The sequence below is a fragment of the Numida meleagris genome, chromosome 4, assembly GCF_002078875.1.
Source record: "Numida meleagris isolate 19003 breed g44 Domestic line chromosome 4, NumMel1.0, whole genome shotgun sequence".
Lineage (NCBI taxonomy): Eukaryota > Metazoa > Chordata > Aves > Galliformes > Numididae > Numida > Numida meleagris.
This window is the reverse complement of record NC_034412.1, coordinates 59703304-59729542: the sequence shown is the minus strand read 5'-3', so window position 1 is coordinate 59729542 and position 26239 is coordinate 59703304. Positions and strand designations below refer to the sequence as shown.

The window sequence follows — 26239 nt, the reverse complement described above, 5'->3', positions numbered from 1 at the left end:
TTTTTCTGTTTTTACTCAAACTATCTAAGAAATTAGGAAAAAATTAAGCTTTTATTATGACTTAGCAGGTTTTATTTACTGCTCCTCCCATTCAGTCACATATGTGATAATGAAATTTCTCCATATGAAGAAATAATAATGTGAGACAGTAATAACAGAAAAGGTTTCATTGCAATTCTTAAATTCTTAAAAAGACGGAGAAATAACAAACAACACGGAACTAGTCTGTTCCCAATGAAACACCAGGAAGCACTGCACAAAGTACTGATTACTTCTGTTTGGGGTGCATTAGCTACAACTTTATGTAGGTCCTCCACTTTATGCCCTGAAGACCTGGGTAAAATGCTAGAAAATAAAATATGCAGCTTTGGTATTATCTTCACGTACTCAAAAAGCTATTCTGAGTGCAGATTTGCATATGGGAACCACAAAATTCACTTCCACTCCCCTCCCCTCATATCCTAACCCATAATGAAGATGATTAGTCTGGCCTCCAGGCAGCCTTGATTTCCATAAGAAGGAACAGCTCCCAAGGAATTACCAGTAAAAACTAGATTTTTTTCTTTTTTTTTTTTTCCTCATAGAGGAAAGGAAGGCTAGAGGCAGTTAACATAGAGACCATTAGACCTGCTTAACTTTGCCTGAGATCATCCTTTGCTATGGGAATTCACATCTGGTTGTTTTAGGACAGCTCTGCATCTCTTTGCTAAAAACAAAAGGAAGGCTGAGTGTTGTTGTGGTTTCACCTCACCTCTGAGCAACCCAATCTAGTTGTCAATGTCCCTATTTGCTGCAGGGGAATTGGACCAGATGATCTTTAATGGTCCCTTCCAACTCAAATGATTCTATGATTCTTTCCAGCTTAATGTTTGTCATCCATTAATAAACTACATCCTCTACAAAAGCACACAGTGTCTGGATTTTAAGGAAACAATAAGAATCAAACTACTTGATACTGAAGTTTAAAGGATGGTGGAGCCTTTTTAGAATTGCTTTCTCAGGAAACAATCACAAATATTTATTTATAAATAACCACAGATTACAAGAAGAAAATCATACTGTTGTTATTTTAACAGAAGATGCCGAACACAGGAAAAACAGAAGGCCACTAAGGGAGTCAGAAAAAAACAGTTAATTATTTACAACTTCACTTCTCATTTTGGTAAGTATGAAATACCTTGGTCAGGATAGCCTTACTTTTGTGTAAACAGGAGATATTTACTTTTCCCCACATGTGATTTATAAATAATTCTCAAATAACCACCAAAGCAAGTAAGCTACACTTACTCTTGTGTGAGTGCGAATGTGCATCTTCAATCCATCATTCTTGCTGAAAGCTTTGTCACAGTAGGGACACTGGTAAGGACGCTCACCTGAAAATAAGGAAAGCATCAGAATCCACAAGTATGGCCTCAGTACATGAAAGCCTAGCATCACGGTTATTTGACAAACTGAGGTACTTTTTTCTGACCTTGTCTTCATACTCAATTCAAAGAAAAAGAGAGATAAGCATCTGGAAAATTATAAATTAAAGTCCAGCAGGGAAAGATGCAGGATTGGTTCAAAATATTACTCTTCACTGCTTAGTTTTGTCTTAACAAGATTTGATTATGCAGAGAGAAACAAAAACAAACAAACAAAAAAAAAAAACAGTAAAACAACAAGAAGACCCCACACCCTTTGCCCAAACCTCATTCTGCAAGTGGTCACTTTCTGGGAGGTAGAATCTAATTTAAATATAAAATGTACTCTTTTTTAAATTCTACATCTAAACTGTCCTGTTAATTACTTTTTATTTTTCCATGAAAGTTTCTGCATTTTTTTCTGCTGCCATTAGTAACCGAAACAGAAGCAGAAGGTTCTTTGCATCTCCCTTGCAGTTCTTGTATCTTAAAGGTATTTATTTTTATCCCCCATTAAATTAAGGTCATTTAGCAATGATTTGGCTGATTTTCCCAAACCCTCTGTAATGTGGATACAAAGCTATTCAGAATCACACAAATAAAAGTTTTTAAGATAGCTCAATAATTTAAGAAATTTTAAGGCTCTGTAATTTCTCAAAGATCTTTTGATTTTGAATTCTTTAGGCTATGTACTGGAATCTCATTCTATCATCTCCTCTTACCTACCAGAATGTTTCTAAAAACACAGTTCAGCATACCAAGATGCCGTAACTTGTTCTGCTGACACATCTGAATCTGCTCTACAAAATCATAATGCTGAAGATGCAACAAACCTTTATGTGAAAATACAGATTAAGTAAAGCTTGTTCTACCGAGCCAATGCAAAGAGTTCTGCTCAAGAAAGAACTTTTGCATATATAGAGAGAATTAACATAGTTCAAATGTCTGATGAACACTTATTAACACTCAATCACAATTAAAAAACCTCAGATATCTTTCACTGATTATCCTATGAAAAGAGTTTAAGAGAATGGCAGTAAGAGAGATTAGCATTTAAAGTTCCACAAGTCCCTTCTAACACAGATATTGATCTTCACTCAAGAAGGGAAGCCTCATCCCTTTTGTCATCTTTTCCCCACATAGATGTTCCTCCTTGGTTACTCAGAGGGAAAATAAAGGATGTTTCCTTCCCTGTGAACAAGATGTAAAAGAATCACAGAAAATATTTAGTGGAGACACCTTAGAGAAACAGCTCTTTAGAAGGCCAGTTGTGAACATAGTAAAGCTGACATAGTCAACAGTGTACTTAAAATCTCCATGTCGCTGTAGGGTATGCAGAGATTTGAGGACAGTTGAGATAAGATGATTATTTAAGTAAGGGGATACAAAATCTCTTTTGTAGAATACTGTTATTTTCTCTTTTCTTACTGTTCAGATAACTCTCAATGACAGCAGTAAATCTTTGTAGTAAAATAGCTGTGAAATAGAAATATTTTTTCTCTTTGTACTCCGTCAGTAAGCAAAGTTATTGAATTTGCATTTTTATTAAATAACAATTGCTGTGTCATAGTTGTGTTTTCATTGAGTAGTTTGAAATGAGACTCTCTCTCATGACCCTTGATGTCTTTAATCCAAGCCTCTGTCTTTCAAACTGTCCAACAGTTGTCAGTGTTCAAATATTTAATTCAGCAGACATTTTTATGCTTTAGGGCTTTTGAATGTAGAAGTTAAAGCTTTCAGCAATTTGTAGGTAGATGAGTGTTGACGGGTAGGAGTTGTACCCCTCCTCCCTCACTCTGTCTATCCCCAAGCTACTTTAAATAGAAATCATTTTACATTCAAGAGATGGTTTTGAGCTTGTCTGAAACTCAATAAACAGATAAACAGCATCCTTCAGAAACCAACCATGGGGATGATGATATCTGATTGACTAAGGCCTTAAGAGCTTTCAGTAGACGCCAGTAGAGGGCACCAGCATGACTTCATATCAACTTCTTACACCTGAAAAAGACCAACTTCAAGCAGCTATTATGTACTGTAAGTTTTAAATCTCTACTGGTCCAGAAATTGAGTTTACTACATAACAAAGACTATGAGCTCTGACTTGACATTTGGTGACACCCTATTTTTCTAAATTACACAAACATCTCGCACACTTGTGTCATTAACAATTGTTAGAACAACTTCAAAGATGATCCCAAATATATTTACTGTAGCTCTTACTTTATTTAATTTTAATTACTCTTTGTAGCCTGTAAGTTCAATGCCCAAAATATATATATATGCCTTTGAACTTACTTAATCAACTGTTTCCTTCGTGTACATACATCTTCAATATGTATAACTTCTATCTCATAGAGTTTTAGGATTTTACAAGATGAAAACTGGGTCACTTAAGACAAATCAGTGCTTGCAACAGCCAACTCTTCTTGAATGTCTCTAGGGACAGGGCATCCACCTTTGGGCAACCTGTTCCAGTGTCTCAGTATCCTTACCGTAAAAAACTTCTTGCTTACATTCAGTGTAAATCTCTCATTTCAGTTTGAAACCATTCCCCTTGTCTTATCACAACAGACCCTGCTAAAGAGTCTGTACCATTCCTTCTTATAGCTTCCCTTTAGATACTGAAAGGCTGCTCTCAGGTCTCCCCTGAGCCTTCACTTCTCCAGGCTGAACAGCTCCAGCTCTCTCATCCTGTCCTCACAGGGGAGGTGTTCCATCCCTTGAATCATTTCTGTTGCCCTCTCTTGGACATGAAGGTAAGTTTTCAAAAACAGTGTTATTTCACCAAGTTGGGGTTGGTTTGGGTTTTGTTTCAACTTTTACTTATTAAATATATTGATAACATGCTGAAAAAAATCTTTAACCTTCGAGTATACTACCACCATCTAATCTTGAAACTTCACATTTGGAAAATATGTGAAAAAGATCCACCTTCTATGCTATTGTTCACAACTCTGCCATTAAAATGCAACTGAGAATATGATCTGCATTTAAACAGGCTTTCTATTATACTTCAATATCAAACTCCACAAGGCATATTAATTACAGCTCGTTCAGTCAACATGCTCAGAAGTAACATTGTAAATGTAACAACTTACATCAAAATAGCAAAGCATTCATGTAAGATGGAAGTAATAAATGCTTTGACTACTCTCAAGTTACAGCCGACTGTCACACTCCTGCCCAAGAACAAACTGCTCAACACATTAAGGGCACTTCTGTACAAATAACCCCAAATAAATAATCCTTAGATAAATTGCAGTGGATTTAATATAATTCAAAGTCTAGACATTCTACTTCCAGATTTGGTATGAATAAAAACAAAGCTTTTAACATAATAAAAATAAATTTAACCCCAATACATGGATTAAGAAAAACAATTCCACAACGGAAAACCATATGGGATTTTGATTTGAAAAGATGCCATGATAGAATTGTGTTTTTTTTTTCCCTGACGTGTTTACATCTCTAGCTTGGGATCATAATATCTACTGGACTTCGATATGGCATAAAGAATTAAATTTAAAGACAAGGATCTTCCATTCCAGTTCAACTTGAGACAGTTTACTATGAGATGTTTGCAGTCAAAGATGCTACAAGGCAATACTTTGAATGAGTTGAGAACTCAGGTTTTCCAAACTCAGACACCTCAGCAAGTAAAAGAATTAAGAAACAAAACCAAACACTTATTGTTAGTTTTCAGTGGCTAAAGTAATACATTTAATAAAGACTTGAAGACATAATAGCTCAAATGAGTCCAATATGTTGCTATTTCCAAATTGTAGTTCACAACTAATTACAAAATCAGGTATAAACCCCTTTTAAAAAAAAACAACCAACAAAAACATTTGAAACAATGACCTCTATTAAAACAGATCACACTTTACAGGTGATGAACACATTTCTATTAAATGAGACAAGGCTATAGTAATTTATAAACATGCAACAGAGGAATAGTCCTAATCTAAAAACTATAATAAAAGCCTGAAGACACCAACAAAATGAGAGAGATAGAGGCATAAAAAAGATGGTCAGCAGCATGCAAAAGTATTCATTCAATGAGCTATTACATTGAGTTTTGGAAACAATCTATCAAACCATGTATGATCATTCATTCTGTTTAATTTTGAGTCATATTTACTGTCCCCATTCCCATGTGGCTTGGTCACTGCTATGAAAATATCAATTGCGTACATTACCCTTCACGTACAAATTTCTGTCTTTCTGTCTTTACTGAAACTGCTGTACTAAGGGAAAAGAATTATAGAAGGAATGTATCGAGTTGGTTTTTTTTCATTTTAAAAACAAAAAAACTTTCTAACATTTTTTGCTGGTATTCAGCACCACCAATCTTGGTCAACACTCGCTAGCATTAGAAATGATTGCACTGAGCATCAGACCAAGTGCGCTGCATGCAACTTAAAAATTTGTTTTCTTTAGAAGGTTAACAGACAATTGTGGCAATGTGCTGCATCAGAATCTTCCCCAGAACCTTTACAATCTTCTAAACATTGTTCCTTTTCAGATGTTGAAATGTAAGGACTAAAAGAAGATTTATACAAATAAAAATCTGCATATGTTATTTTAAAATGTCAATATCTATGCTAAAGTATAACCCCAATTAAACACCTAACTTAAGATTGGGGTAGGTGAGAGGGGAAAAATGGAGAATCCACCATCACCCAACTTTCGTGGAAAGAAACAGTTCACCTGGGGAGAATTTGGAGGCAAAGGGGCCATCTGGATCACACATGCAACACTTCATACCAGGTGATCAACAGGGCAGCCCAGAAGGAGAACCGCAAAAGGGCTCTTTTAGTCAGAGATAATCTCTGATGATGACAGCATTCAACAGCAAGTAAGGATGGCAAAAGGTTAACAGGTATAACAAAATTATAATCTGTGACATATGCTTAAGAAAATTATCTGTTCATACAGAGCACTTGACAACTTTAAATATCTATCCTTAGCTGCTGTTTCTCTGTATATGGAGTTTTCATCAAAGAATAGGGAAGGTTGCATCTTTAACCATACAGAGGTTCAGTTATTGCACTGTATACACACATAGAGAAATAAACCTAAAATGCACAGTACTTAATTTCTTCCAAATGAAATTAACTTCATTAAGAACTAAGATTAAGTTAAATATGAACTCAAGAAACAAAGTGACTTTGACAGAACTTAAAGTAGAAAATGCCAGAAAAAATATTATTGAGTGAAGATTAAATACGTGCAGTTTAAGAAAATATTCAGTAAATTAAATCACCTTTGTGCTGTACAGCATGCCAAATGGCTTTTGAGAAGAGAAGCACTTCCTCAAAATAATAAATTTCCTCTTGTTTAGTGGTTGCTGTTTTCTAGATACAGAAAGGTATTTTCAAAAGTGTTGAATAGTCTTAAACATTAAGGTCTTTTAATGCTTAAGCTCTCCTACGGAATTTTTACAGTTCTAACCAAGGGTTGCAGGAATGGAAAATAACAGTGCAGTAACCAAGAAGCAGGGCCAATAGCAGGGCCAATAGCAGGGCCAATAGCAGGGCCAATAGCAGCTAGCTGCTATTTACAAGCCTCACCACTAATCTGGACTAGTCAATGCATACAGTGATCTGGCTAACACAGAATTCTGGCCTGCTTGATTTTCAGCCATTAAACTTAACATTCAAAATAAGCACTAGAGAAGTACAAAAGTACCCACACAGAAGTAGCTTTCACATGCCAAGAACGAAATAACTTCATGATTTGAAAGATAAAATACTTGCGGATGTCAGCTGAGACAAGACCCAGAAACACCAAGACACCTGTAATTCTACACTCAGTCAGATAAAGAAAGGGACGGGATTCTTTGATTGGTCTGAAGAGAATAGTTCTGTGCAGGCTGCTATTATTGCTTGAGAGAAACAGAAAAACAGTACTCAGGTATGGATTGATTAGAGAAATTTCATCACATTTAACAAACATACAAACTTTGAGGACTCTGTAGACAAAATATCAAATATTTCTGTAATTCTTTTTCTTCTCTGATGATTAATAACACTAAGCCTATGTACTTCTGAATGCTTTCTAACCAAGCTCCAGTACTTGTATATTTTGTAGGCACAAGGGAGAATTAGAATTTCTTTTATGTGATTCAATCAAATACATTTTCCTGTCACTAGCAAAGCCACATTTATTAAGGAAAAAAGAAACAACCATACATAAATTTAATGCTTTTCTAAAATAAAACCAGATTGCTTTAACAAATTTGTTTTTTAGTACTCTTTCTTGTAAGTACTTTTTTCTTGGAGGCACAGCAATAATACTTTCACACTTGAGAAAGCTTGTTTAGTATGAAGTTCAGGATTTACTCCGAGAATTTGGATTTGACTATAGGTCTAACTATGGCTAAATATTTGTCCTATCTGGCTCATAATGATTATTATTATACAATTGAGATTTTAGCTGTTTGTAACTAAACAAATCATTAAGATTAGTATAGAACTTTATCAAATAAAAGTTTATTATCCTTGCTCCTAAATGTACCTATGTTACCTGCAGAGACACAATGAGATATGAACTGCCACTATTAATCACTTACACTCTTACCGGTTGTGTAGTGGTATAAGGATTCTTAATCACAAACAAAAACCCTACACCATTACTTTAAAGAATAAAGCAGTTTGATTATTTGCATCTGTCAACAGATGTAAGCAATTTGGTTTCACTGTGAATGGAGCATTAAAATCTGTGACTTCAGGTCAACCAAATCTTTTCAAGTATATCAGATGGTATAATTCATTTGATCTAAAGATGTCACTACCATTCACATAATCTATCTCTTATATGAACATTTCTTCAGTCATGAAGACAAGAAGCTGACAGCTGCATGAAACTTTACAGGTACTTTTAAAGATTTAACTGTTGTCTGGAGATAAATAGGACAATGATGTATAAACTGAAAGGCTTAGAAATGCAGAATCCCTACCTCCGAGGCCTTCTGCAAACCTCTTTTTAAATTCAGTAGATAAAAGAGAAATCATCTAAGTTACTGAATAGAAACAACCTATCTGCAGACCTTTGCAAGCTGTTTGCTGACTAGATACAGATGCATTTTTTCATGTACTTGATTCAGGTATGAAAGGAAGTTCCTTCAATCTCCTCTTCTATCTTTTTATTATTTTAATGTGAGAAACACATTATACATTATTATTATTATTATATTTTTTTAATGTGAGAAACACATATAACATTATGGCAATTTGCCTGACAGTTTGCTACAGTGGTGATCCTACATCTTTTCTGTATGTACACCTTTTCTTATGTATAAACAGTCGCCTGCTTAGCTATTAAAATTTTGGAGACATATTCCATGCAGTATCAAGAAGTAGTCGCATTGTGCTTGGACTCTGTTTTCCTCAAATATTTTGAAGTCTTTTGTTTTCAGAGATGGCTGAACTACTGTTAATAAGCAAAAATTTTGATTTTAATTCCATAATTAACATTTAGTTTTGTTACTCAGGAAAAATATATCATGGAAAGGGCAGTTACAGTATAAATAGACTCAGTTTTCTTTGGTCAAAAATAAATGAACCTGCAAATATTAACTACTTTACTGCAACTTCCATTGTTCCACAACTTGATGTGCTACATCCCAAAGATGGAAGTGATTAGGATACAACTGATTAGGAAAGAAACAGTACTTGTATCAGGCAGATAAAATGCATGTATACAAATAGCATAGACACACACAAATACATATACACATACACACATAAGACAGCAATTAACAGATTTTAATATCTATGTCTAAGACAACTGCAAAACTGCACAAACCACAGCCAGTCACTTTTAGCACTGAAAGCTGCTTGAAACTTTAGGCAAGTAATTAACCTCCCGTCCCACAGCCTTCTAGCCCAAGGAGCAGTCCATTGAATTTTTTCTGCAACTTATGAACAAGCCAAGGAATTTACATCACAGTCAGAGGATTCTTTTGCTGAATTAACCCCATCTCCCTCTGACCCTAAGAAGCCATAAACCAACAGGATACAGCAGAGGGAGAATGTGCTATAGTGTTTCAGCTGACCTACAGAGAGCTGTCTCTGTCATTCCTAGGCTGGAAACCCAAATGATGAATTACAGACCAAAATGCTAGGTTCAGATGCAAACATCAACCACTTCCCTCTATCCATGCACATGCAGACATGTTCACTCACCCCAAACCAGCTCAGTTTCTGCAAAAGGCAAAGTACTATTAGGGCTCATTTACAGAGTCTTATTCTAAGACAAAAGAGGGAAGAAAATTGCTTATTGAAGAAGCATGCATTCATCTGTGAGTAACAGTATTTAAGAATGTGTGCTGCGTATTGAAAAAAAGCTTGTCTTTTTGTACATAGATTATAAAGTATGATGAAAGTACAAGTCCAAAACAGAATGAGCAAGATTCCCAAGAATCTTAGCTTGATCAGCCCTATCAAAAAAATTAAAATAAAACATGATACACAACACTTTTAAAAAGACTTCTGCCTAGTTTTATTTGGTAAACACAGAACAAAGCCTCTTATATAAAGAAGCTAATAAAGTCTAGCTGACCACATGCACAGCAAATGCGATAACACAAATATCTGCACTAGGACCTCAAAACTAATCTCTAAGACGTGAAGCTCTTTGCAGTCTTTGCGCTTATGATGTACTGCTTAGCTGCACTGAGAACGTATCCCCAGCTGAAGGCTTATTCACAAAGATGAATAATCTCTTGCAAATGGGACAGTGGCTGACTGTTTCACTTCTAAGTCAGAATGAAAAGTGATACTTTGAAGTCTGACTAAAAAAAGGAGTCCACAGTTTCGAATCAATTAATTTAAAACAAATAAATGTAATAGATACCAAGAGCATGAAATACTCAACACAGCAACATTTCAAAATGAAATATTGATAACTGAATGTAACAATTTTGTGGCTCTTCACTGATGAACTGAAGACTTCTCAGAAAAACTCTAAGAAGCTATGAAGGATTTTCACAACACTGCGAACTTTATTATTAAAAGCCTTCAAATAAGTACTTATTTTGTACTGTTTCCAGATGACATTAATTCCCTTTACCAACTACCCTGACTTTCTTTTGAAATGATGCAAGATATCCTTCAGAAAGCTGTGCTTCACTCAGATCTCCTTAGTACAGCACAGTTTTTTCACACTAAAAAGCAGTTTTCTTTGGTGATTGGTCTGCATGCATTATGATCTCAAACAAGTTACCTGAAGACTTCAGTGACAGGACAAGTCAAAACCTTCCCTTCTGAAGTGAAACACAAATCTATGGAAGCACTTTCTCACTAACCCTAGCACAAAGTACTGCAGTGTATAACTTAATAATTATTTTTTTAACCACTGGGAAGTCAAAACTTAGAGACAGTTTCCTCCTGCTCCCTTTTTTCCACCTTTCATCAGAATAACCATGAAATGATCAGGAACTGTATGAGAATGACATCAAAAAATACATATGAGAAAATGTGTATCAGTTGATACCTAGAGTGAAGGATGCAAATGACAAATCCCTCCATCAAAAATCCCATAGACATCACTACAGACACTGGACTGGAAGAGGATAGGATCAGTTTATCACAGGTCATCATAAATGAATTTAGCAAGATATTTTTCTCAAATTTGTAACTCTCTGTAAAAGGAGTACTTTAAGCTTTTTACACAGAGGACTTGAAAGTTTTCTTCATTTTTTTCTGCAGTGAGATTCTTTCACAAGCTGTTTTCACATTGCATATTCCATTAACTGAAACATACACCACCTCCTGACACAGTACTGTCTCCCACCATATTTAATCCACAAAGATATTAAAAAACCTCAGTGCCTTTCTACTTCAAGTATGTTTAAAATGTCACTGTTTACAGCTTCTGGTATAATAGCAGTTAAAAATGTTGCAAGCCTCTGTCCCGGAGATTAAAGTTCTCTGGTGTGTGGTTTCACGAAACTCACCTTAGCATAGCTCCTAATTTCGGAAAAATCTGCTTGAGAGCACTGAAAGCACTGAAACATTAAATGCAACTTGTAGCAGAACATGTGTGAAAAGCATTTTCACTTGGACATCTATAAAACCTTTTCCCAAGATCTATCTGCACTATCAGCTTGAAAAACTAGGGCCTCTCTACTGTGCAAACTCGTGTGTAACACACACAGTACACAGAAACCATACCCAAAGTTTCAGAAAAGGACCTATGAAATGAGAAAGAAAACAAAACAAAACAAAGGCAATAAAACAGATTTGCCTACAAAACACATTAGAATGTGTATCATGAGATTTTAATTGAAGAATTAGAGTAATATTGTGATATTCCCTTAAGCATTGGGAAAAAAAAAATCTACAGAAGTTCTAATTTCCATGGAAGTCTAGTATGTAAAAACAAGAAAATTAAAGGCTAATAGTTTCCTCATGAGATGGCAAAAAATATCCATAAATGAAGTAACAAAATAGCCCTCAAAAAAAAAAAAAAAAATTAAGACAATTGAAATGGAGGCGGTTATGGTCCTAGAAATCTGGACTGGTGGGCTGAATGACTAACAATGCTATTGTTTCCTTTCACTCCTGACAACATGGTTCTTGTACAGCCCAAGTGACTAAGTGGCCGGTCCTTCCTACTGCATAGTACCCAAGAATTCACAGTTCTGATATCATATGCTCCATGAATGGTATTTTGTGTTTTCATGGTGTTTTTTTTTCCCCCTCCTCTTCTGTGCATCTTGAGGAAGTGACAAAAGAAGAACAAACTACAGCTTATGGGATAGAACACTGAAGAGAAAGACACAGTACACAGGGAGGACTCTGAAAGAGGTCATGGAGGTGGAGTCACAGAAGAAAGAATAAGAAAAAGGAAGAGGAATGGACAGATGAGAGAACTGTTGCATTGTGATTCTGTCTTAACAGCTTTGACTTTCAGGGTCTTTTGTGTCTATGATTACAATATATACTAACCACCTGAGCAGAATGCTTATGTACAGGCTCATAAGTATGTTTTATAAAGTTGCCATGAATGAAAAATGTTCCAAACATTAAATTTAGCAAAGATGAAGAGCTAACAATTAAACTGAAGTTTAGTCTTTTAAATTGACTACAGGATCAAAAAATTTGTTAGTGGTAGTCAAATCCAAAATCATAAAATACATCAAACTAGTAAAGACCTGTAATCCCAACAGGTGGTCCTGACACATTGAAGTGATTAATACGCCAAAAACCACAGAAAGCCAAGTTATTAGAAACACCAGTTCTGTCATCTTCCTGCAAACCAAATATGCTTATGTGAAGTAAATGGAATGTCACAGAAAGATTTGTTAATTGATGCTTTGGCTGTCAAAAGCAAATCTACACAATTTTATGTTGGAAACAAATTATCACAAAGCAACCCCTTTCATTTGCCTGCCAATTATTTGTAATAAAAACATAAGCTCAGAAAGCAAAGCCTATCTAAATGACAACATGACTAATTTATTTTCAGTGTGTTCACAGAGGCACGTAGGGAAACAGTAGCTCAATCTGGGTGGCAATATAAAACAAGTTACATAACTCAGACTTACGAATACTAATAGAACATCAGAATGATTCAGATATTGCAAAAGAAAATAAATTTGGAGCTGAAGTGTTTTAAAGGTAGAACATTCTAATTTGGCTAACATGCAGGCTGTAATAAAGTCAGAAGCTACAATAACATGAGTTCAGAGTTTCAAAACACCTCAGAAGCCATAGAGGTGAATGAATTCACACTGAATACTCATATAAATAACCATATATATGTGTATATATATTCACACATAATCACAGTTCAAAATAGAACCTGGTTTTACACATTAAGCAGGAAAAACATCAGAAATACAGGCTGTTAGGCCTATCTGTAAACTTCTATTTGTAGATGAACTAAGCATTTCTAGACAAACTTACAGATACCTTGGTATAAATTTAGACATTTTTTTCTGTTCCTTACAATAAATATCACTGTACCTGTATGACTTCGAATATGCACTCTCAGTGTTCCATTGCTTGCAAATTTCTGTCCACAATATGGGCAAATTTTCTCTTTTTCGCCTGTGTGAGTCTACATGACATGAGGAGAGATGAGAATGAAAGTTACAGCATTGCCTTCAAATAGCAAAATATGGAACAGTTTAACTGTATTCCACATTGACCACTATTCTCTCCAACAACCATTATACATGCCATTCCATCTCTTCAGGCAGAGATTTTAAGGAATTAAGGTGTTCTTTCAATTTTCTTCTAAAATTTCTGAACTAATCTCATTATTAATAGCAAAAAAATGTTTTTACAGTTCATAAGTTTACAGTTTCCTCAATAATTATTACAAATTTCCAAATCACCTTCATGTATTTTCATCATTGAAATAATAAGCAACCCATTTTTTAGACGGATTTCTCTGATAGTGGTTTCTAAACTAGAAAACAGTAACTCGATTACCTAATAAAATTAACTCAAATGGGACTACTTTTAAAAACTTGTAATTTCTCAGAATTGTACTTCATTATTAAATGTAGTTAAGAGTTTTACCAAATGTAGTACAGCTTTTTCCACTGATAACTTGAACAAGAGCTTCAAAAAGTCTCTATGGAGATTTGTGTAAATGGTTTCTGACACTTTCATATGAATGAATCACAGACATCAATTCATCTGAAATACGATAGACAGCAGTGCTGCAAAGTGTGAGTTCTCACCAATTTCAGTCAATATATATTGCATATTGGATCCTGTCTGGTTTGTAATAAATGCTAGAATTAGACTGTATTTACAGAATCAATCATAAGAAGGATATTGTGATTGTCTCTAAATCTAAATCATAAGCTGAGCTTGTCTTTTCAAATCAACTTTTTAAGGCTAAACTGCCTTCTATAAAAAGAATTATTTCAAATTCTCCCATCCACATTCTGTGGTCAAAAGCAAGACCTCCTTCAAGTAAGTTACATGCAACGATTCTCGTTATTTTTTATACAATACTTCCCAATTTGGAATTGAAGATTTTCTGCCTATTGAATAATTTCTGCTCATAGTCATGACAGCTTTGTAGAGGGCTTCTAATGACATTCTGAATCATAGAATGGCCTGGGTTGAAAAGGACCTCAAAGATCATCCAGTTTCAACCCCCCTGCTGTGGGCAGGGTCGCCAACCACTAGACCAGGCTGCCCAGAGCCACATCCAGCCTGGCCTTGGATGCCTCCAGGGATGGGGCATCCACAACCTCCTTGGGCAACCTGCTCCAGCACGTCATCACCCTCTGAGTGAAAAACTTCCTCCCAATATCTAACCTAAATCTCCCCTGTCTCAGTTTAAAATCATTCCCCCTTGTCCTATCGTTTGGTTGGACTGGATGACCTTGTAGGTCTTTTCCAACCTAGCTAATTCTATGATTCTATCCACCCTCATAAGCAATTGTTCCCCCTCCTGTTTATACACTCCCTTCAAGTACTGGAAGGCCACAATGAGGTCTCCCCGAAGCCTTCTCTTCTCCAAGCTAAACAAGCCCAGTTCCCTCAACCTTTCTTCATAGGAGAGGTGTTCCAGCCCTCTGATCATCTTAGTCGCCCTCCTTTGAACTTGTTCCAAGAGCTCTGCGTCTTTCTTGTACTGAGGGCCCCAGGCCTGGATGCAGTACTCCAGATGAGGCCTCACAAGAGCTGAGTAGAGGGGGACAATCACCTCCCTCTCCCTGCTGGCCGATCCTCTTTTAATGCAGCCCAGAACATAATTGGTCTTCCGGGCTGCCAGCACACACTGCTGGCTCATGTCCAGCTTCTCATCCACCAGGACCCCCAAGTCCTTCTCCACAGGGCTGCTCTCAAGGAGTTCTTCCCCCAGTCTGTATAAATACCTTTTCATAGAAATAATATATATACATATATTTTTATGAAAGGAATTGATACAAAGTTCTTCATTACATTATAAAACCCTTGTCTCACGTGGTACATGTTATTGCTGCAGTTGAAGGAAGAGTCATCCAAAGATAAGCACTAGTTCCCACATCTATAAGATATGGTAAAGTTGTAGAGGCATGTCAGGACTCCTCTACATTCTACCCTCAATTTTGAAGACAGATTTGTGTGATATTGCACAGTACTTGCCCTAATCACGCATTGAAAATACTGTAACAGTTACTCCATTACACTTAAGGACATGCAAGGAATAAATACAAAATAATTGATATTACTCACTTTTTTATGACTTTTCAGTACTGAGGGTGTCACAAAAGCTTTGTCACAGAGATCACACTTATATTTCTTATGTCCATCATGTACGACTTGAATATGAACATTTAAGGTGTCCTTTCTTTTGAAAGTGGCATCACAGTGATCACACTTGAAGGTCCTCTCACCTTGTAAAGAAGAAAATCAGGTTTAAACATACCAGCTTTCTCTGGATGTACACTAATGCTTATCTTTTCATAAAATTAAAAGAAAAGAATTGAAGAGCTAGGTCTGAGAACAGAAAGATAATCTCAAATCAGGTAAAAATATCATTGGGAAATTAATAATCATCTGCAACATGGCACACATTCAGAAATCAATGGTGCTTATGGTTATAACCAGAGTCACAGTCTAAACTGGAAGTCGCCTTTTTATATCCCAAAAACCTTTCCAGGCAGCAACTGCATCACAAAAAAAGACCATCATAATCTCAGGACTATTGCTCACTTTGTATTTTTCAAGACAGAGCTCTGAGTTGCAGCCTCCTGATCTGAGTAAGACACAGAATCGCACATGCATTAACTAATTTTTCCAGTAGCAATGATATATGGAGAGAGGTAATTTATTTCCTTGATACAGATCAACAAATCTTAAAATAATCCCAGTCCCAGTCCAAAATGAATGTAAATTGATATCAGTATGCCACATATTAAAGGCTACTTGATGCTGCATGTTGAGGCATTCAAAAACATTATTTCTTTGTTACAATTTACAGATGTAATACCCATAAGAAAGGCTCACCAACACAGCCATGTACCAAGTACCCACAGACATTCCAAAGCGTAGATAAACTGTTCTTCTCCACTATAAATCAGACAAAATTGCCCTCTTCTCCCCAACCCTCAAAACGCTTACTCCTTTTCAATTTGGTAACAAAAGCTGTTTTGTCTTCGATGACACAAGAATATGCTAAAAGATACTAGAGTAAGTTGTCTCGCCCTGAAATACTTCCAGCCTAGCTATCCAGAAAAATTTTCAAGGTCAACAGGGATGTAATTTAACATCCTGCTATGTGGAGGATTAACACTTCTAAGTGCCAGTAATCTCTTCAGTTCTTGTCTTGGAAACACAAGACTACTCTGTGAACAAAGTGAAGTCATTACTATTTTTTCTAAATAACACAAATTTTTTTACTGCTTTGACAAAAGAAAATATCCAAGTAATTTATTTTAAAGAAATTATGTCTTATAAGAGATTCTGTGCCTATTTAGTTGGCTGTATTTGAATTTCTGTCTCATTTTAGCAACTTAGCTCTAAATCCAAAAATAAATTGAAAAAAATGGAGTAATACCAAACAAGTTCAACAAATTACCATGTATGATGTCCCTAAATTTATATGATACCATTATGATTTAAGAAGATTTGACCATTGTTGAGTATAAGGAGGTTTTGTCCTCTTTATTTTACGTTTTTGTTGATAATCATTCCTATCATTTTCAGTAATGCACTTCTATTATCTGAGAAAATAAATAACTTTCAAACAACAAAAACTAATAAAGAATTAAAAGATCAACGAGTTTTCAAATAAAAGACCTCCAAATTCAGGTAATTTCAGAGCTAACTCTGATGACTTCTATGTATTTAGCCAAGTTCTGGTGTCAGTTTAGCAAAATCTTTCAACATGCAAAGTGATGTGAAGCCTAGAATTGGGTGGGTTTTTTTTTTTTTTTCAAATGTTATACTGGATAAAAGCAAATAATCAGTGCTTTTCCTCAGCTTCCTTTTCTTATCGGAAACTTGATACCTCGCTATAGAAGAGCCATAAGAACACTGTCCTCACTCACAGATGGCTCATTGAACAGTTGCTGGCTTTTCTTTTTTTATTTAAAACCATAGGCAAAGATGCATGAAAACTTCATAAAGCATATTAATACAGTTCTATGAAAAGAGTTTCAGAAGTTTCCTCAGTGGCATAATGTAAAAGTCTAAATCAGTCCACAAGAAGACATGAGTGCTAAAATCTCCTCAGCAGCATAAAAAATTATATTGTAGAAGTTTGCAGGAGCTATACAGAGCTATACAGTTTCATGACATCTCATGCTGTGATAAACAGATTTCATAGGGTAAACATAAGAGCATGTCAGTTGCTTAAGAACTGAACCACTCCTTCCATTGCCTCTGGTAGATAAAGAGTAATATTAAAACTACCAAATACATTTTGGACATCAATGCCTAAGAAATAAAAAAAAAGGTAGTTCCATTTTCCATTTTCAGTCCATAGGCTTGCACTGTGCTAGATTTAGATGTTACCACACACAAAAAATGTTTCCAACAATTTACATATTTTCTCTTCAGGATTATGTAGTCTACAGAGTGGAAATAAACAACAAAGGACATCCATTTTTGAAACCACTGAAGGTGGGAATTTTTTTCGGAGTGCATGACATGTAACTACAGTATCATTATCTGTAAATACCTTGAAATGTGGAAAGAGAGCCCTAACATAGTATATCCTACAGTTTTTTTCTCCAGTAATACACATCATAGTGTGAATGCCTTTCCTTAGACAGTTTTCTTCTACTGTAAAAGAAATACATAAAGATGATGAAGTCTTTCTCAACAGATGAAATCCTGTTCATGTATGTCTCTACAATCCCAGAAAACTGAATGATCCATGCAAACTGCTTTACGTTACGCATTCTTATCAGCTACACCTCTTACAGCCTTGTGAGCAAGTGTATTTGATCTTGAATTTTGAAAATCAAATGCAACATATGCAATACACTCTTGTCAATTTCAAGACAAGAACATATGAATAATGAGTTTTATGAAACATGCTGGGTTTTGTCCCAATAAATTAAGTTTGTAAAATAACATTTAAGGCACTTTACATCGTTCTGCTGTGCTCTTCCCTCCAGAACAATGGAATACTGAATTTAAAAGGAAAAATCATGCACACTACATTTTGTTGTTGATTTTTTTCCTAGAGACTTCAGGCTTCACAAACAACTTTTTCTTTCCTACAGCCTAGAATAGTAAAGTCAGCTAAAAACATCCAGAGATTGTTTTGTTTTTCGTCTTTGTAATAGGTGTATTTTGTAGAAGCTGGCAGCTTGTGGCTTGGACAGGTACACTCTGGCTGGATGGCCAGGCCCAGGTAGCGGTGGTAAATGGAGTTAAATCCAGCTGGTGACAGATCAAAGGTGGAGTTCCCCAGGGGTTGGTATTGAGGCCTGCCTTGTTCAATATCTTTATTGATGACCTGAATGAGGGGATTGAGTGCACCCTCAGGAAATTTGCAGATGACACCAAACTGGCAGGAAGTGTCAACTTGCCTGAGTGTAGGAAGGCCCTACAGAGGGATCTGGACAGGATGGATCACTGGGCTGAGGCCAGTGGGATGAAGTTCAACAAGACCAAGTTTTGCTAATTTTTATTGCGTTGTTTTGTTGTTTTTTTTTTAAATAAACAAACATTTTCCCCCCAGCATTTTTAACATTTTACACTGGATGACAATTTTACAAAATCCAGTGCTTTGCAAAATTGCAGAAGGTTTCAAAGATAATTGTAAAAGAACAAACCAAACACTCCAGTCTATTAATTCCTCTACCAGAAATAATGTTCTACTGGATCAAAAAATGTAAGTTTATTTTTTTAAATTAAACCCATGTAAATATTCCTCGAATCAAAGCACTGTCTTCTAAGCTACCAGGATTTTAGATGAGTAATATTTTTTTAAATTGCTAACACTAACATGGTTGAATGGTCATTCGGGGCTCTGTAAATATTGAGAGAATTCCACAGAAAATAAATCTGTGCAAAATAAGTTAAAGAAAATACAAACAAACAACAGTACAGAATGCCATGAACACATTAGTCATAATGGAAAATGGTCACAGAATTCTTCTGGGCTGCTAATTCTACGCTACTGGCAGGAAACATTAGCTTACAGCGAAGTCTGAACTGGCGCAGGAGAAACAATTTCAGTTTCGAGCTCTGAAATGGATTACCTATAAAAGCTGAGTAAGCCACCTCCTTATCTTTATTCCCAATTTCTGTTTCTTAAAATAAAGGTAATACTATCACATTTAATGCAGAAAGAAATCTTATAATCAGATCTTAAACCATAGTCAAATTTTCTACAGTGCATTTGTATTGGCTTTTAAGTGCATTCAAAGGCAAGGTTTGAATTTGCTCTGAATTTTCTAATTCCTAGCAATTAGAGTTGAATTTTAAGTCTAATTTAATATAGTAAGTTGTATGTTGGAGCGAGGTGCTAGAGATCTATTTTTCTCAGACAAGAGAACTGAAGAAGCTCTTTTTCCTCTCTGACTTAGCACTTACTGTTATGAATTAGTAGATGTCTTTGTAGAGAGAATGGGGTTCGGAACAAAGCTTTGCATTCCTCACACTGGAATGGTCTCTCTTCAGAATGGGTCTGCAGATGAAAGACAACATGTCAGAGGAAAGGCTCATGGAAATCAATTAGCTGTCATTACAGTAATTATACTTAATTTTCCAAACTGAATTCAGGAGGGGATATATTAACAATTTGAAATATCAGGGGACAGAGAATTAAAACAATCATTTTGCCATTGTTCTGAATCCTAAAAGCCAGCAAAGCTGCTACTGAATTAATGTACCACCCTGATCCTCAGAAGTGTTATATGTAAATAGAAATAAAAATAACAAATAACCAGAAGGAAAGCTTCAAGTTCAGTTTCATTTCTTTATCAGCACTAATACTGGCCCTAAGTACTTACTAACATAAAAAACATACTAAAATACATGTACACAAAACCCTGCATTTTTTTCAGTTTAACAGTAGAACTGATCTAATTATCTCAAGATAGTAGTCTAAAATTTAGCAAAGAAAATTTCTCAAATCATGTGACTACTCCTGCATATCTTTATTTCAGCTTCATGTTTTAAAAGAAATAAAAAGGATGCATCAGAACTGAGATTTTTGTTTGCTGTAGTAAAACTATATCATAGCTGAGAAACAGCATCAATAGACTTCAAAAACAGAAAAGCAGAAATAGCCTTCAAAGCCATAAATAAAATAAAAGGCTGAATTTGGATGAATCTCACAAACAGCAGAGTTGCTGAAGCACATTTCTTTTCTGGAGCTTGGGAAACATCCAGCTTCATGCTACTGTTATAAATTTTCCTTTTCTACTCCTCATTTCCCTGGTGCTATCCTCCTAGTAAATTCAGATAGTAAATTCATCTGTACAATCTGTTATCTACCCTACAATTTTTCATTAAGGGAAGAATGTTTTTAAAGCATCAGTGTCTGAACATTGTATTAGCTAACAAGGACCATAAGGGGCAACTACAGTGTTAAGGGCAAATGGGGATGGACAGTGCTTTATAATATGCATGAAATTAAACAAATTAATTTTGTAGGTTAAGGGTAAATATTGACGTAGTATGTATGTATATTATGCATTTCTGCTTATGGCAGAAAAATTCATAACACCATAAGACACAAAGAGATATCCCTTAAAATAAGGAGAAAAAAAGGACTATGAGGAGCCAGCATAATTATTCAGGTGCAGACTCCTGGCCTCAAACACAGACTGATTTTAACACAAATGTCCTCTCAAATAAACAGCAGCAGCAAAAACTTAGAGTACTTGCAATGTTATACAGAGGTTTTGGACTCAAAGTAAATTCCTTGAGTCCAGCCAATGTCACTTAAAATAAGAAAGCAAGTGGAACACTTTCAAATGTGTGGAATATATTATACATTATATAAAATGTGCTGAATGTTTCAGACCAGCTCCTAGAGGTTTACATCACAATCTGCATCAGGTGACACCCTGATTGGCAGTCTCAGCGGTCAGACCAAGGATTGACAGGACATGAAGAGACTGAACTACCTTCTCACCTTAACAGGTGGTTCCTCCAGAACAGGGTTGAGACATATTGACGAGACACTGTGGGGAAGCTCGCAGTGCTGATGTCTGTGCTGTACCTGTTCTGTGGATAAATAGAAGGGTTCAGTCTCTAGGGCTGTCAATCTGGCACCTTTCATGAGCACAAAGTTCATGTCATTTACTTAAAAAATGCCCTATTTTAGAACACTCACCGCTTGAGTGATAGTTCTGAAGAGCACAGTCATTTATTTGTATGTAATTCCTTCTTAGCATTCTCTTGCCAGTTCTAGTCTTTCGATCAAAATACAAGAATTCATCTGTTTTTCTGAACTTCACTACAAAAGTGTAACTAGTCATACCCACATGCAAGGGTAAAAAGATATCCCAACTCATTTGCTCTACTTGTGACTAGTCCAGAAACAAGCTAGTTGTATCACAAGAAGCCATGAAAATCTTAATCAGCAGAGGTATATCCGCAAACAAGCATATTAATTCTAACACTGTCCACCTTTGTCCTACTAACAGGTTCCAGAAAAGAGATGGCTTCCATTCAGAGTACGGTGGGAAAATTTCAGGAGCCAGGAGTTAGACTCGATGATCCTTGTGTGGGTCCCTTCCAACTCAGGATATTGTATGATTCTATGTTCAAGGCAAATGCATTTTGAGAAGCATGGTACCACAGCTGTCAAACCTCTTCACTCTTCATTCAGTTATGCAAGTTTGCAATCAACTATAGAAACTCCATGCTCCAAAAGTGGGTTAAGTACATTTGTCAGGCTTACATTAGATCTCAAAATACAGCTAACACATTTACTAAAAGCTGCTTGAAGAGACATCATATACTAAATATATATATACAATTTGCTATATAATAGGATATGTATATATCTAGTAAGCAGGTACACAGTGCACACACAGGTTAGCTTAGGTTTAAGCTACGTATTTAATATGTACATAGCAATACAAAGCAATAGACTACTCTACACTTACACAATTATATATGGGATTTTATTTTTAGAAAAGGGTCCCACCAGCAGCTTGCAAAATGCACTAGATTGAATTTGAATTGGATTCAACTGAATTTGAACACAGTAAAATAAACTGCTTTCATGAAAGAAATATTCTAGAACTGTCTTCCATTCAAACAAGATGAAGCATCAGGTACTAAAGTCTGCAGCATCAGAATTCAAAAAGGAAGGTGGTCATACTAAACAATCTGAGTTGAACTCTCATTTTATGACCTGATTCAGAGCGGAATATAAGCAGTACTTATTGCCAATATCACAGTTAGTTTCAGTAACTTGATGTTCTACAACTGAATACGAACTTTAGACAGTTTTCAAAACTGTCTAAAGCTTTCACTGTAAATCAGTAGCAAGCAGAGTCTTGAAATGCATTAAATGTTTGGATGCAGTACTGCAACTCTTTATAAACATAGTGCGATGAGAAAGATTATATCTACACCATAAAAAATACCATCATCTTCTGCTACTACTTCATCAGACCTTTCCAGCAAGCTGGAGAAAGGAAAATAAAGCGCAAAAGAAAAATTGATGTTTTTACTGTTATCTCCTCTAGAGCAGGTCGAAATTGTTGAATAAATCTTTCCACTGTTAAAATACCAGTGGGACCATGAACAACAGTACAAAGCCAAAAAACCCAACCATATTTTACACATTTCCCTCTACTTAAACATTCATTATGCAGAAAGAAAATACTATTAGTTCCACTTAAACACTTGAAAATAGAGTAATTATTTCTTTGTTAATTTCCTTGTTTTCTCTTGGACACCAGTGGTTACAGTATTTTGAAAGATATAGAAATTATTGTTACTGGATTAGGCTCATTCAGAAACAGGGCAGGCACTGGCATCTATCATGAGAAACGGTACAAAACTAAGTGGTCATGTGCACTTTTTGGACAATCGTATGATCGAAGTAACTAAGGATGGGCTCTTATGGAATATCTCATGGCAGCCTTTTCTATAATAGCATCCGTGAAAGTTTAAACCCAGCCCAAGGGTACCAGTAGAGAAGATGAGGGAGTACAATTGTTTTAATTCATTATGCTCCCCAAGACCAAATAACCCTGGATTAACCGTAAACCCTTTAAAATCCCGTGTCTGGTGACCTACTTCTGCTCACTGTCATATCCTCATATTTTATTCTCTGAATTCATCCTCTATACATAGCAAAGGAGCAGATGGAGGAAGAACTTTGCATTGTCCTGTACAGAAGTAACCTGCATTATATGGCACAGAAGATATACCTTCATCCAGACAGACCTGGATGAAAAATGACTATTTGCAACACAATGCCCATCTCCTAATTTCAGCTATTATTTTATATTGTTATTTATACTATTATTTCCACAAAAAATAAAATAATTTTCTTCCCATGATCACTCAGACATTTAGTCTGAGCTTTTTCAAAATACATCTGAGCTAGTTCCACACTGCATAACACTTCTCAGTGCTGACATCTTCAAGCAAGTGACAAAGCAAACTTGCACATGCACCTACACAGAGCAGTGCAGAACTTGTGTGCAGTAGCAGTACACCAGAGCATTACCACAAAAGGACTAACAGTTCATGCCTCTCAGATCTGTACCTGCAAGGCTGCAATAAGTACCAAGTTAGGGTTTACATTCCAATGCTTTACTGAGCACTGAGTAGATGCACTCATAGCTAACCCACTATCTTCCAGCAAGATCCTGTGAAATGCAAGGACCTAATCTCTTCCGCACCTTTGACAGAGATTTAAAAATACATGTTGTGAGAGCCAAATTTCATTTTGATTCGGATACTTCCAAGAGTTAAAAATAAATAAATAAATAAATAGCTTCCATAAAGGAGTGACAACAGCAACAAGTTTCCATCTCAAACAACAAGAACTCAAAGGTACGAAATGTACATCCTGTTTCTTATTATGAATAAAAAATTTTAAAATGACATAAAATCCAAAGAGATCTTTCAAGTGTGATGCTACCAAACTTGAAAACGTGTCTTCTGTCAAACGCTGTTGATTTAACTGTTTTTAACTACAATATCCACCATTTCTACTGCAAAGTTCCCTGTTACTAGTACAGTTACTGTATTCTGAAAGAAGTCTAACTATTCAGAGTCTGATTTTTTCTTCCTCCAAAATGAAAATGAAACACAGAGTGTGGACTTAAAGGAATACACATTTAAAGATTCATTAAAAAACTGAGTAGAAGAAATACACAGAAGAAAGATAATCAATAAAGGATTACATTTCTACTCCTACTCATTCAACTTATCTGTGACCAAGCAACAGAACTCTTGTTCTCTACCCTTCGCAGTAGTATAGCCCTCCCAAAATCATGGCACTTGAAACTGTTTTGGCATCTCAAACTATCACATGCTTGACTTGCACTTTTTACTTTATTTGTATCCATCATATCCTCCATTATCTACTACTTCTGCTTGATTACCTTTGTTAGAGGTACATTAGTGGACTGAAATCAGGAGGGTCAGATAAGCCCAAATCTAGGTGCCTAGTTATGCTAGTCAATATCTTTAAAATCTCTATACTCAGTGGAGAGATAGGCATCTCACAAAAGCAATTCAGGAGATCTACATCTATCTCCCATCTCTCAGGCTCATCTCTTCATTTAGCATATGCAATCAAAGACCTAATTGTGGATGGGTGTATATGCACAGCTGTTTGGGTAAACTTAATATAAACGCAGGAATACGTTTATTTCACTACAGGACAGGGTTTATTTACAGCCAGTACTATGTGCAAATAGGTTCAGGAAATAAGTAGTCCAATATGCTTTGAAGAATTCTGTCAAAATTGGGTACTTGCTGAATCTGTATAATTTTTACTATTTCTTCCATTAAGTGGAGCCTCTAATCCTTGTCAGACACAAGAACCAATTCTGCAACACACAGTCCTTGCTTATGTTAGTGGTGAAGCTGTTTTGAACACTGAACTGGGTCAAAGTGTTTGCTCATTATTCATACTTAAGCCTGAAGTCTGTTCTCAGCCAAAATTCCCTATCAGTCATCAACTGCAAATTAACCTAAGGAAATACGTTACAAGTATTCATTGAAGATATAGCACTATCTTCCCAGATAATATTCAATGTATTTCCCTAGAATATATCAAATTTGTGAGATTCTGCCTCATTTTATTAATAACTCTAAAACAAGATAGTATATACCATGGCATATATGGGAGCTAATCTTGTCTTTCAGCAGATTTCTCCATGCTTTCTCTTTTAGACCATCATCACCATTTCACCCTATGAATGAGGCATTATTATTATTCTTACATGATTTATGGCTGAAAGTGCAAAAGATAGATGGTGTAAAGATCCTGTGCCAAAATCCCAGATGGCATATAACATGAGCCAAACTGCAAAAGACTTCTAGGTAAGGGTATACCAGTTTCATCAAGAGGGATAAAAAAAGTGGGAGTATAAAAAATATAAAAATAAAAACAATGCCAAATACTGGGTGCAAAACTAGACGATTTTTTTCTATCGATTCATTCTGAAACAGCAATCATGGATACAGCCTTACCATCAAAAACGTAAGTTCAAGTTAAAATTAATGACGGGCATTATGAAAACTTTGTCAAATAGATTTGAGCTTAAATGAACAGAAACAAAACATCTTTTCAAGAGCCTACTTCTCAGGTGATGCTTATTCTGATGTTGTTTTAAAGTCTGAACACTGCTACTGAGTACAAATTCAGTATTGCTTGGAAAGCATCTGGTGCAAAGTCCAACAATGAGGAATGACTACAACAGAACTACA

The 26239-nt window shown here is 35.7% G+C and overlaps 1 protein-coding gene across 16 annotated transcripts in view; it reads right to left on the bottom strand.

The window, feature by feature from the left end:
• PRDM5 (PR/SET domain 5) overlaps positions 1 to 26239 on the bottom strand; it is a 98990-nt gene that overhangs the window by 26164 nt on the left and 46587 nt on the right. For 13 of the 16 annotated variants that reach the window (XR_002438152.1, XR_002438151.1, XR_002438154.1 and 10 more), the window contains 5 exons: positions 21465 to 21551; positions 19916 to 20009; positions 15599 to 15759; positions 13382 to 13475; positions 1288 to 1373 (listed from right to left, as the gene is read on the bottom strand). Coding sequence is in view for 11 of the 16 variants with exons in the window: in XM_021395261.1 (XP_021250936.1) it covers positions 1288 to 1373; positions 13382 to 13475; positions 15599 to 15759; positions 19916 to 20009; positions 21465 to 21551 (522 nt within the window). In the remaining 5 variants the exon portion in view is untranslated. Of the gene's footprint in view, positions 1 to 1287; positions 1374 to 13381; positions 13476 to 15598; positions 15760 to 19915; positions 20010 to 21464; positions 21557 to 26239 lie in introns of all 16 variants that reach the window. The other 3 variants (XM_021395265.1, XM_021395272.1, XM_021395270.1) reach the window with 2 other exon arrangements.